The 12244-nt window shown below is 42.2% G+C and overlaps 1 protein-coding gene across 1 annotated transcript in view; it reads left to right on the top strand.

The window, feature by feature from the left end:
• C1_2H9orf78 (chromosome 1_2 C9orf78 homolog) overlaps positions 1–12244 on the top strand; it is a 109705-nt gene that overhangs the window by 26287 nt on the left and 71174 nt on the right. Inside the window, exon 2 of the mRNA XM_085613996.1 lies at positions 5355–5414. Within this exon, the coding sequence (XP_085470122.1) occupies positions 5355–5414 (60 nt within the window). The remainder of the gene's footprint in view (positions 1–5354; positions 5415–12244) is intronic.

A 12244-nucleotide genomic window follows, 5' to 3' on the forward strand; every position in this document is an offset into this window, starting at 1 on the left:
TTGTATGACGAGAGCAGCGCATGCGCTGCTTTTGCCAGGCCGAGACCTAAAAAGGACACTCTGCCGGGTGTAGGGCAAATTGGGGATAAGCTGCATGTTAATTCCTTACTAAAGGCTGGGAGTGACAATGGTTCAGAAGAAGTGATATTATGCTGTATTGCAAGCTGCAAGTTAAGTAGGTGGAATTGAGGTTCTTGGTAGACTTGACATCACCCTGTTCCCTTATTAAAAACAATGAATTTAAATGTTCTGTGGAGTAGAATTTGTAACTTGCTGAGGAACCTTTCCATACAAAAGAATGCCATTCAGATTGGTGCGAGCATTTGCTGTTTTCCAGAGGGTTGTGTGCATACTGGTTAAAGACATGAAAGGTGTAGCATATTTTCAGGACAGAAACCTGACATTTGAAGTAGATAAAAGCAAGCATTGGCATAGCCAATAGATCTCACCTTTGGGACCTTATTAGTGTTTGGCAAAGCCAATAGCTCTGGCTAATGTTTTTAAGCTATGTTGTAGAGAAGTGCGGCTAAAAAAGTGTAATGAGTATTTCTGTTGCCTTATATATAACCTAAAAGACGTTTTGTACAACTGACCCTATTAAAAATAATTAATATAAAAAATCTCTTCTAGTTTTTAAGAAGAGGATTAAGGAGGTCAGTAAGCTAAGGAATAAGGAGAGAGAAAAATGAAGGAAGGGTGGGTCTGAAGGAATTATTTGGGGAGGAAGGGTGGAAGAGATGTTGGAAGAGAGAGTAATAAAAGGGAGGAAGTTAGGGTGAGTTTGAGGGAAGAAGGTCAACAATTGTATTCCAGTCACATGATCGCCACTTCTTTACTCAGGTTAGGCTGCCAACTCCAAAAAGGAGAATGTTACATCATGTGACATAATTGAGAAAATTGTTCAGGAGTAATTACTATACCTATGGTTTACAGATGGTCTTCATTTTACAGAAGAAACCTATTCTTGCCATGCATGCAGAGAAAGATTTGTTTTCTTCTGCTACTTGAAAACTGCCTATCAACCTGTAGAAATATTATGTATCGTGAGCTAGGCCCTGCTTAGACTTTTTATTCGCATGGATGAGGCACTTGTGGCCTCTTCCCTGAAACAAAACATACTCGTATGCTAAAGTTTGCCACTTCCTCTTTATATCGTCCTCTCAGTAAACTACTATTGAATAAAGTCACCCGTGGAACCTCCCAGTGATACAAAAATTATTAAAATATACAAGTGAAGTCATGTGATGTGATAAAATGTATACTATGCTCTGGTAGTCCATGGTGTACTGATTTGCATACTGAACTTTTTGCCATTAGTTAGGCCTTTTATCACTGACAGAGATCTCATATTTGGTGGTTTGAGCTGGGTCATCGAGATCCCGACCCCACGAGGAAATCCCAGCGTACTTGCTCTAGTTCTATACACGGCTAATTGTGCCGTTTCAACTGACTGTGCCATACAGTGGCTTAAAGTAAACTCCGATTGACAGGAACGGGTCGTACTTGGCCAGGATATCAGTTATGGCTATTTAAAATTTTTACAACGTGACTGAGCTATGAATTACGCTCTGAAACCACAAATTGAGAATCAATTTACGGAAAAAGACAAAGACTCACACCCCATCATTGTGAATTATTTATGACCCACCGGGCCAGAATTATCACCGGTTTTAAGTTCTAAGAACCTACTTGCCCTGAAGAAGTCAAGGGTTTAACAAACCCACTGACGAAACACGTGTTGGCTGGCCTGTTGAGCAACACCATTAAAGCAAACATCCCTAACAAGGACACCAGTGTCTTCATCTTTGAGCAACAGCAATTGTGTTGTACTGTTTTTCACTCACATGCATAGGACCTGTTGCTGTGTTGAGCTGGATCATGTTTAGGGTGAGTGTACTTTATCTGCTGCTGTTTGGACCAAGGTTTGTTTTTAATTGTTTTATAGGTTCTAGTGGTGTTTCACGCATTTAGGTGGATGATTAGTGTTGCGGGCATCTGAGTGAGCCAGGGCTCGCTAATGTAGCACAGTATGTTAATTGTTGGTGCGCTATTGCAGTGTTATTGTGCCTGGGCTGGTGGCTGATTATAGTTGCGGGGTACCATGTTGTTCTGTGTTTTCTAGTAGAGTGTGATCTGAAGCTCTTCGCTTACCTCTGACCCCGCGGCACTAGAATTCCATGAAATTGTGGCATGGCTCTTGTCTGTCAGCTGTAGAGTTGGACACATGCTGTGGGAGAACAACCCTTTGTCGGGTTTCGGGGGGCAAATAATCCAGCCTGGTCTGGTTCAGACCAAGGGGGAGGGAGGGATGGACAGATTTGGAAAAAAGGTAAGTGAAAGTGGAGAGCAAGACCCGGACAGGAGTCGGAGCTGAGAGGGGAGGGGTAAGGAGCTGGGGCCTGAGAGCAGATGAGGCAGGCTGGAAAGCAGGCTCTGCGGCGGTCTGGGTAGAGAGCGGTGAATACATAAAAACAAGCAGCGACCTCTGAGGGGTGGTGGGGGCAGGCAAGCAGTTTTGTGAGGCAATTGAGGGGGGTTGACTGGCACAGGGAGATTAAGTGATGGTGAAGCTAAAACACCAAAGACAGGCAAAAAGCACAGCAAATGAAGCAGCAAGCGACTGCAAATGTTTCATGAAGCCGGAAGGAGTATACAGAACACCAACACGAGCAGTGGCAGGCCAACCAGAAAATTGTGCTCTCAAAGTATCCAAGTATCCTAAATAACCTGAAGAGTAAGAGCACATGTAACAGGGGCAGTCCTCATGGGAGGATACAAAAGTTCAAAAGGAGGGACTACTAAGCGTATTCATTAATCGAAAGCCAGCATTTACAAATGACAGTTTAATGAACCAATGAAAAAGATGGGCTTGCTGTAAGTCCATATTGCAGATACAGCATGTCTCGAAGAGACAGCGCCCATGCGCTGCCTAGATGAGATCTAAAAACAACATTGGAGGGAATTTTTTATGAAATGACGCTTAGGAGGGAGAAATGCAGGTTCTCTGTGAATAGATTGAATTATATTGGCTATTGTGTTTAGTAAAGGATGATCTAATGTGAGCCTTCAAAGGTTCCCCCAAGTGCCACCAATAAGGGATCATAAAAGATCATTCGAGGGGCATGCTCAGTTTTAGCATAAATGTATCCTTGTACATCCTTCTGCAGCAAAAAGTGTATCCTTGTGTCATCTGCTTAAAAAAATGAGAAGTTTATGTAGAGAGCTGGGTGCAAGTGACTATCAACCACTGAAAACATTTAACGCCTGAATGTGTAGTCACTCAAATTGAATGAGCAATCACTGAAGAGGTCTAGAGACAGTTTGGAAGGTGATTCTTTGCAGACCAAAGTGGGAATAAACATTAGCGAACTCCATAAAAGATGATTCAGTGCGTTTGAAACGCGTTGACCATCATTCGTGCGCCTACTGTGTTAAAAAATATTTCTTTATAAGAGTGATACTGTAATCCAGGGAATCATTTATTGTTAACAGTTTGTGTAAAAACTAAAACCTCGGTTCAGAAGTTATGCTTTTTCAGGGGTGCACTGTGACTATTCCTGAGCTCTTGTTTTGGTCTTAAAAAAATATGAACTGACATTTTGTATTTTTGTTTCATCGTTATGTACATTTTTATTTCTTTGCTTAAATTGTGTCTGTATCCACTGTTGTGTTTTCATTTATGTCGGAGGGAGGGAAGAATGTTTGTGATTCAATTTTACATCTTTTGTGTGTGACAAAAAAAGCATTTTGTATGATGTCTTTACAAAATATAAAAAATAAATGGTGACTTCTGTTATTGATTAAAGCGGCCACAAATGAATTTGAATTGAAAAGGATCCGTCAGTTTTGGCTTTGTTTGTTTGGTATAATTTTCTGATGGCTCAGCCTTACTGACTTTAGGAGCCCTATCCCTTTGTATAGTTTTGATTACATGAAGCGGCATAATTTCAGGTAGTCTGCATAACGCAATAGTCCCAAATTACGAAGATTATGCCAGTGTAATTTACATCTAGCTCCGGCCTAAATATCAAGTGCTCAGACTCCACCAGATCCAGAATTTTACAGGCTGCTTTCCCACATCTAGTTCCAAAGCCGCATCACGTCTGCACGGCATGCTTTGCTTTGGCTTCCTGTAGCCTGAAAAATCTCATTCAAGGCAGCCAGCCTTACTTATTCCAACCTTCACTTTAGGATCCATCTTTCACATTAGTTGTTTATTTTGTTTTGGAAAAAACCTAAGCACTAGATGAAAGTAGGATCCATCTTTGAATAGAAATGTTGTTTATTTAAGAAGTTTTATCATTTACTTGAAGTCACCAAATGGCTACTTTAGGCACAAGAGTACACAGGGGTGTGGAATTCATATCACCGGGTGCCCATGTGTCTATCATTCATCAACATCACCCTCCATGTAACATATATCTCTGTGTAACATTTCTCTCATTAGAACATTACACATTCCAGCAATATTCCATAACATTCCTCACTACTTTACATCAACACTTACTCCCCATAGCTGTTTGCTACATGTAAGGTTCTCAGTGTAGCGTTTCCCCCATTAAGCATTCCTTTGTGCAGAATTCAGCTCCATACAGAATTTCATTTTTGCAGCCTTCCTATGTGTGTTTTTACATTCTACCTATCAACGCAACATTCCACTCCTTGCCTCATTGGCTGCTGAGATTAGCTACATCACACTCCTCTCTATGGAGGGGATCTTGGCTAACTGACCTATCCCACAATCTGGTACACCATCCATAGCCAGTAAGACATCTCCTTCGGCTGATGTTCCTATGGTGGAAATATGTTGGCAACCTGGAGCTTCAAATTTCAATTTTTAAAAATTGAATACAATTGAATTGGGTGACAATGGCTCATGTTAAATTGCGTCTGAACTGACATACTATTGTAAAACCTACACTCAACACAGTAAAACTGTAAGCTATATAGGGTTCACCTATTGGCCTGTAAATATGTGTGGCTTCGCTCTACTGTTGGTAAGGGCCACTTTTAGCTGTTGTCCCTGATGTCAGACTTGCGCCTTAGCAATGGCGAAAACCATGAGCTGTTGCTGTCAGCAGCCTGATTATGAGGAATGGGGCTTGGTGGGTGGATGATGCATACTGAGGAATTATTTTGACAGGTGGTAATGCAGAGGAATCCTTTGGACTGCTGTAGTATCTAGGTGTACAACTGAGGTTTTTTTTCTTCTCATTTTTATTTCATCCTGTCTTGGAACTTATTAAGCTTTGGCTGGCTTTGCTTCGTTTCATGACGCTTTCATTGCAAAGACTGTCTCGTCAGCGAAAAACTTGGCTCTTTAAAAATTAAATTACGTTTACTTTCTTCAATAGATTAAAACTAGAGGAAGCAAAAGAAGTTCAGAGTCTCAGGCGGAGGCCAAATGGAGTAAGGTAAGTGTTCATCTGTATTAAAAAAATAAAGGGATTTTATGTTCCCACTTCCTCTAAAATGGGAAGTGTAGACACAGCTACTACACAGACCATAACTAGATGCTGGAGCGCACTACGCTCTGAATGGGGGAGTAGAATAAGAATGAGTGCAATAATTGTGCAATGAACACATGGGATAAACCCAGCTGTGTACCCTAGAAGTCAGGATGTAAAAGATCTATTGACTGAAGCTCCACCTTATTTACGGGCAAATGTATCAAACAATTTTACATTTGCAAACTGTGCGAATTGGTCATTTTGGCCATTAACGAATGCAAAATAACCTTTCAAGAAGTATGAAAGGCTTTGTCGTCGCAAGGTTAGGTAATCACAAAAATAGCAATTACCTAAAATTGTGACTAAAAATAGTGAATCTCAATTTCCGATTTCCTTAGAACATGTACCAAGCATTTTCTAAATGTAAACTGTGCATTTAGGGAAATGCTATTACCATCGACTCCAAGTCGATGGTAACCATGTGCAAATTTTTGGAAAAATGCATTTTTCAAACTGGCATGTGTGCGCTACATGGCCACCGGGTACCCTTTGATTTGCATTACCTAATTTATGATTACCAATTAGGTAATCACAAATTAGCTAATGCAAAACCATTTGCACCTATGTTTCCTTTAGGCCCATAGGAACGAATGGAGTAGTATTACCTAATAGCCATTTCCTATTTACCGAATAGCTATTTGGTAATATTAAGGAATTGCTAAATCTTTGGCGATTCCTACATACATAGCATTTTGCGATAACCAAATAGCGATTCGGTAACAATTTCTATTTGGTAAACGCAAAATGCTTTTTTGATCCATGTGGCCCTTAATGATTATGGCCAAGACCTCTGTAGTTTGCTGTTATTGTTGTTCTGGTAGTGATTCACTTTAAAATGGCTACATAAATATCTCAAAACTTCCTACTCAACCTACATTTCTTCTGAATAGAAAAATCATCTAACAATGATGTATGACACCATATTTCTCAAACCAACCTTTATTTTTTTATACTAAAAACACTAACATAATTTCTTTACACAATTGATAACAGATGCACAATATATTTATAATGTTAAACTATTTCATTATCCTAAGCCCATGCCCTAATCCCAGACATACACATCAATCACTCGTCACGCAAACTCACTAAAAATCAAAAGAGATCCAAGGTAGTCTTTGAAACCGACTCACGGTTCCACCTTCTTGGTACCGATGACCTGCTAGTGTTCATAATGGGTTCCAAAGTGACTTGCGGAACAGCTCCTTACTCTGATGGAGAAAACACCTTACAAAGCTTCCAGCCAGGTGTGACCCTAGCAGCCATACTTTTATTGGGTTTAAGTTGCTTATCGCAGTCGTTTAGTCAGTTGTATATACTACATGAGAAGCCTGTCGTGTTGTCAAATGAGATGCTCAAGTCATAATTAGAAAAAAAGTCACTGTTTGGGCCTGCACTTCCACTGTACAGCTGCACTAAAACCCACCCTCGGGGGCGTTAATATTATTTTATATTGTGTGCACTGGCTTGGTCGTTAATCAGCATTTGTTAAAGAGGTACTGGCTGGAGTGATGGGAATGTGGCTAGTTTCTGCAAGCAGCCGTTTCTGTAAATGAAAGTTTACTCCAGCTCATTTGTTATCCCTTCTTTCTCATAAAAGAATGACAACAGGCCCTGGTAGGTTTCACAGATCCAAGGGTTCTTTCCTGGGTAACGCCTTCCACTTGTGAGAGTTGAGTTGGAGGCCAGGACCCAGTACACATCCCAAATAGTGTTTAGTGTTTTCTAGAACTGCAGGTGCTGGGGCTTGAGGTAGTGTGTGAGAGGCTGGTGCATTTGGGACAGTGTAAGCTGTTCTATGGACACTGCAAGAAATGTTGACAGTTTGAGGCGCTAGCATTGGTTGGCGTTGATAATAGATGGCGCTGATTTGCATAGTAAGAAGCATGGACTTTTAAGCAGAAGGCGTGTGCAGCATGAGTAGTTAGTCCTAGTGGGCAGTGCAAGGAATTTTTGTCCACAGCACTTCATACAACTGCAACACGGTGCAATGTATACATTCAAACTGTTCTGAGTACATTTGCTGCATAATACGTCTCAACTGTTGGTGTCAGAGTCGTGTCCAGTGCGTTAACAGGATCGATGTCTTGGTGGGCAAATCTTCAACATTTTTCAGCATAACATTGGTATAACGGGGGGGAAAACAAAATCCGTACATTTACCCTTCCTTTCAGGTCTAGATCAATATATTAGTGCACCACTTCAGCCATCATGTCTATTATTGTTGTGCATCGCCGTACAAACCCTCCCACCCACATCACTTTATTGTGAGTGAACCTAAATGCCTGTTCCTGCCATATGACTCAATGTATTTTAATCTCGGTTTACTGTCAGGGGGTGTGCCTCGCCTACAACTCTGTGCGAGCGTCGCCGGTCAGGTATCGCTTCCCTTGCCCTGTTTCTTGTGCTCTATTTGCCTTGGTAATTTCTACCCCTCACCACTCTCGGGTGTATCTGCTAGCACTTCTGAGTATCTCTGCCAGGATGTGCGAAAGTCTGCTAAGATTGTATCCCACTCTGCCTCTATTGGTTGCTTCCGCAACCTCACCGCGTCCTTGCGACGGAGCGCTATACATTCCGCCTATGCCCAGCATAGAAGTGATTGGAACCATGCCTTCGATGCCTGGGGGGGTCAGGGGATTTCCAGCGTCGCGTGAGCAATCAATTGGCCACTATAAGTCCATAGTCTATGTAGCGGGATGCCACCCTCTATTTTTTTGGGTCTTTGGTACAGTCCTAATATGCATGTCTCCCATGTCCAGTCCAGGGCACGTTCTGTACCCGGGTTAGACGTCTCGTGACCGTTCCCCAGTATGACTGGATAGCTGTGCAGGACCACAGCATGTGTAGTAAATCTCCGCCTATCGCAACGCACCTTGGACATTTGGCGTCATTGCGATCGAAATATTGGTTTATTTTGGCTGGCATCAGATAGGCTCTATGCGTTATATAGTATGGGATAAGTCGGAATCTGGCATGGCGGGGGAAACGTGAGCGCTTCCTAGTATGTGTGAGAAACTGACATTATAGGGAAGTATGAAGTGCTGGCACTCACGGACGGTGTCTAGAGCTGTCAGTGGTACACATGGATAGCCTGAGAAGATGGCACTGGAGGACAGAGTTAAAAGGCTCTTATTCGTAGACAGTGTAAGCTGCCTACACAGGTGGCAGAGTGAAGACCTGGCATGAAATCTCAATGTATGCTTAATCAGTTACTTTACATAGGTATCTATCTGCAGCTATCTTCCTGGCTCTAAACATTACACACAGATGCTTTTCCCTGGAAGGTTGCACATACCTTGTTTTGTTTTCCATTTATTTCTAGTTTCAAATGTGAAACTCCAGGTGGTATGAAGCAAAACGAAGGATTGTAAAGTAGAAGATGTCATAACCGACTAAAAGTTTGTGACTAACATTGCTTGTTTTATGGTATGATAATCTTGATGATAAGATTTATTTTTAAATCCCAAATGAACTGTTGTGCGAAACTCCTAAATGAACCGTAGTGCGAGTAAAGTAAAAAGAAAAAAAACTGACAACTCAGTTCCTGTCATAATACAGTTTCTTCCTCAAATTGAAAGAGTAGCCTTCAAAAATGCATTATTGAAAAGTGCAAATTTCTTTCCTTCAGTAAGCCACTTTCTAGTGGGTACCCTATCTAACTGCCTATTATTCACCTTGTGAAACCTCTAGAGCGCCAGACTAGATCCAGAAACGTACACTAGCCCTTGTGCATCACCAGGTGACTCCATTGGACTCCACTTTGACTCCGCACCACCTCTTAACATGACGACACCGAGCCGCATATAGGAGCTACCCATGCATGCTGATGTCAGTTTGTCACTATATCTTTGACGCCGTTAGATGCTGAGCAACTTGCACATTAGGATATATAGTGTGCTAAATCTAACTGAGGGCCTTTCTTAGCACCCTAAATGTCCACTCCACAGAACAGGGAGGAGGGTGGTCAGTAAAGAATCTGCCAATAGATACTGTCCACCGTAAAGCGCTTTACTGAAGGAAAGTAACTTGTTCTTCTGATCGCTTTTTCTAACTGCAGATTTCTCACTTGTGAATGGATACACAAGTAGTTCCTGCCAAAAGGCTGAGGGTTTGAGGAGTATATTTTACAGCAGGAACCCCCGAAAAACCGCATATGCAAAATGCTCCTGTCTACAGACCTGTGAGTCAAGGCAGTAATTCCTGGAAAAAGTGTAGATGGACGCTAACATAGCCATCTTGCAGATATATTGATGCAGAAACGCTTCAGTGGCTTGTAGTATGAGCCCAAAGATCAAAGCGTAACACATTTGGATATAGCGGGCAATCCATCATGAAATTTTCCTTTTCTGGACTGCCTTCCCTTTGTTGACACTGGCACAGCCAGCAAAAAGATGGTTGCCCAGACTATACTCCTTAGTCCTATCAATATAGAAACTAAGTGCTCTTTTGGTATCTACTTAGTGCAACCTCTCACTGAAGGCATCAAATTACATTACCAGTAAAATCTGAGGCTAAATGTAACTTCCCTGTAACCTTTGTTTTTTGTCAGTGAATTTCTACATTTTTAAATTATTTCCTAAATGTAACCTGTAATCTTTGAGAGGGGGTGTGTGAGTGGCTGTAAAGGTAGGTGAGTGTGTGTGTAAGTGGTTATATGGGTCTCAGAGTGGCAGTAGCGGCTCGCAGAGAACGAGAGTGGGGGGGACGAGGGTACAAAATTAAAACAAAAAAGAACCACTTACCTCCTCACCGCATTTCTTTCCTCAGTTGTCCCTCGTGGTCTCTCCAGCCAGAACCAGGAAGCACACAGGCTCCCTTCCCTAAGCCAATCACAACACTGCAATGCAGCTTTGTGATTGGTCTGAGTGCCGTGGCTCGTCGCTCAGGCAAGGAATGGGAGACTGGGCTTGTTCCCCACCAGGCTGTGTACTGCAGCCAGATGGGGAACATGCAAAGTACGCAGGACTATTTGGTCAGCCGGAGAGGTCCAAGCAGTCATGTACACTTTGGAGTGCAACAACCACTCCTCCTTCCGGACGTCATGGGAGCCCAGCACCACTCCGCCCAACTTTGCTGACACTAGAAATAAAATGATAATATCAGAAATAACTTCTATTATCATTTTATTTTCTTATTTTACACTGCTGCAAAAGCAGTGTTGGCGACACTGCTCCACCTTAGCGGAGGAGCTGGCACTGCTGAGTGGATGTGTGAGTGGATTTGTTGCTGGCTGTGTGGGTGTGTGAGTGACTATGGGTGTGTACTTGGCTGTGTAAGTGGATGTTGGAGTGCCTGTGTGTGGGTGCATGAGTGAGTGGGTGTGCGAGTCTCGAAGTGGGTCTGTGAGTCTGAGTGGGGCTAGGAGGGTGTGTGTGTGTGTGCCTCTCTGGGTCTGTGTGTGGGTGAATGAGTGTCTGAGTGTGTTTGTCAGTTGGTGCATGTCTTGCCTCGCCTTCAAAATACCACTCCTACACGAAGGCCCAAGCACCATGAGGCAGAAGACATAAAACTCAACACCACCTAGAAAAGGGGTTTTACTTTATAAAATGAAACGCATCAAAGACTCTCTTTTAGGAATGAGGCTTGGGGTTTTATTTATGCAATGCTCTCTGACACAAAGGCTTTCCCGATGCCAAATTAACAACATTCAAATGTATATGTATATATATGTGTGTATGTATGTATATATATATTCACTGAAAAAACCATAGGTTTCACACATGTTATAGTTAGCGGAAATTTTACTGATAAAAAACCAATGAAATTCCCCCGTTATAGTTAGTGCAGGCAACTATAACTCACGCGACCGCAATCCTCTGCGGATGCTAATACTGTATTTAGACACTTATTTGCCCATGTCTTCTTCCATACATTTTTAGCTATACATATATTACAAATATTTTTTTTTCATAAAGACACATATGTCATCAGCAGAAGATTGCGGTCGCGTGAGTTATAGTTGCCTGCACTAACTATAACGGGGGAATTTCATTGGTTTTTTATCAGTAAAATTTCCGCTAACTATAACATGTGTGAAACCTATGGTTTTTTCAGTGAATTTGCAAGGTTTTTTAAATGCTAATTCCTAACTATAACGTGTGTGAAACCTATGGTTTTTTCAGTGAATTTGTACGTTTTTTTAAATGCTAAGTTACTTTACGCCATTCGTGGCGTGCGCGCCCACTTAACGCAGTTCGTTCCGTGCGCGCACGGTGCGCTTCGCGCACCGTGCGTGCACAGTGAGCACGCGTTGCGCTTCGCGCACCGCGCGCCCACTTTACGCAGTTAGTGCCGTGCACGCACGGTGGGCACGCGGTGCGCTACGCGCACCGCGTGCCCACGTTACGCTAGATGGGCCATGTACGCACGATGCGCTTCGCGCACCGTGCGCACATGGAGGACATATGATGCACTTCGTTTTGAAAGGTAATATTTTAATTTTTCGTATATTTTATAAGCCATGCACAAATGGTGCCCTTCGGGCACCATTTGCACACGGGGTGGAGAGAGTGTGGATAATTTTTTTTTATTATTATTATTTTTTTTAATATTTTAGTTTATCTCCTCTCTAATAAGCCATGCACAATTGGGGCCCTGCGGGCACCAATTGCACACGGGGTGGAGAGAGTGTGGATATATTTTTTTTTTTTTAATTTTTTACCGTAAGCGTAATCGGCGAAATTAACGAAAAAATAAAAATTCCGTTTTTGGCCTTGGGGGATCTTTGGGGA

This window comes from Triturus cristatus, chromosome 1_2 (genome assembly GCF_964204655.1).
Source record: "Triturus cristatus chromosome 1_2, aTriCri1.1, whole genome shotgun sequence".
NCBI classification, from domain to species: domain Eukaryota; kingdom Metazoa; phylum Chordata; class Amphibia; order Caudata; family Salamandridae; genus Triturus; species Triturus cristatus.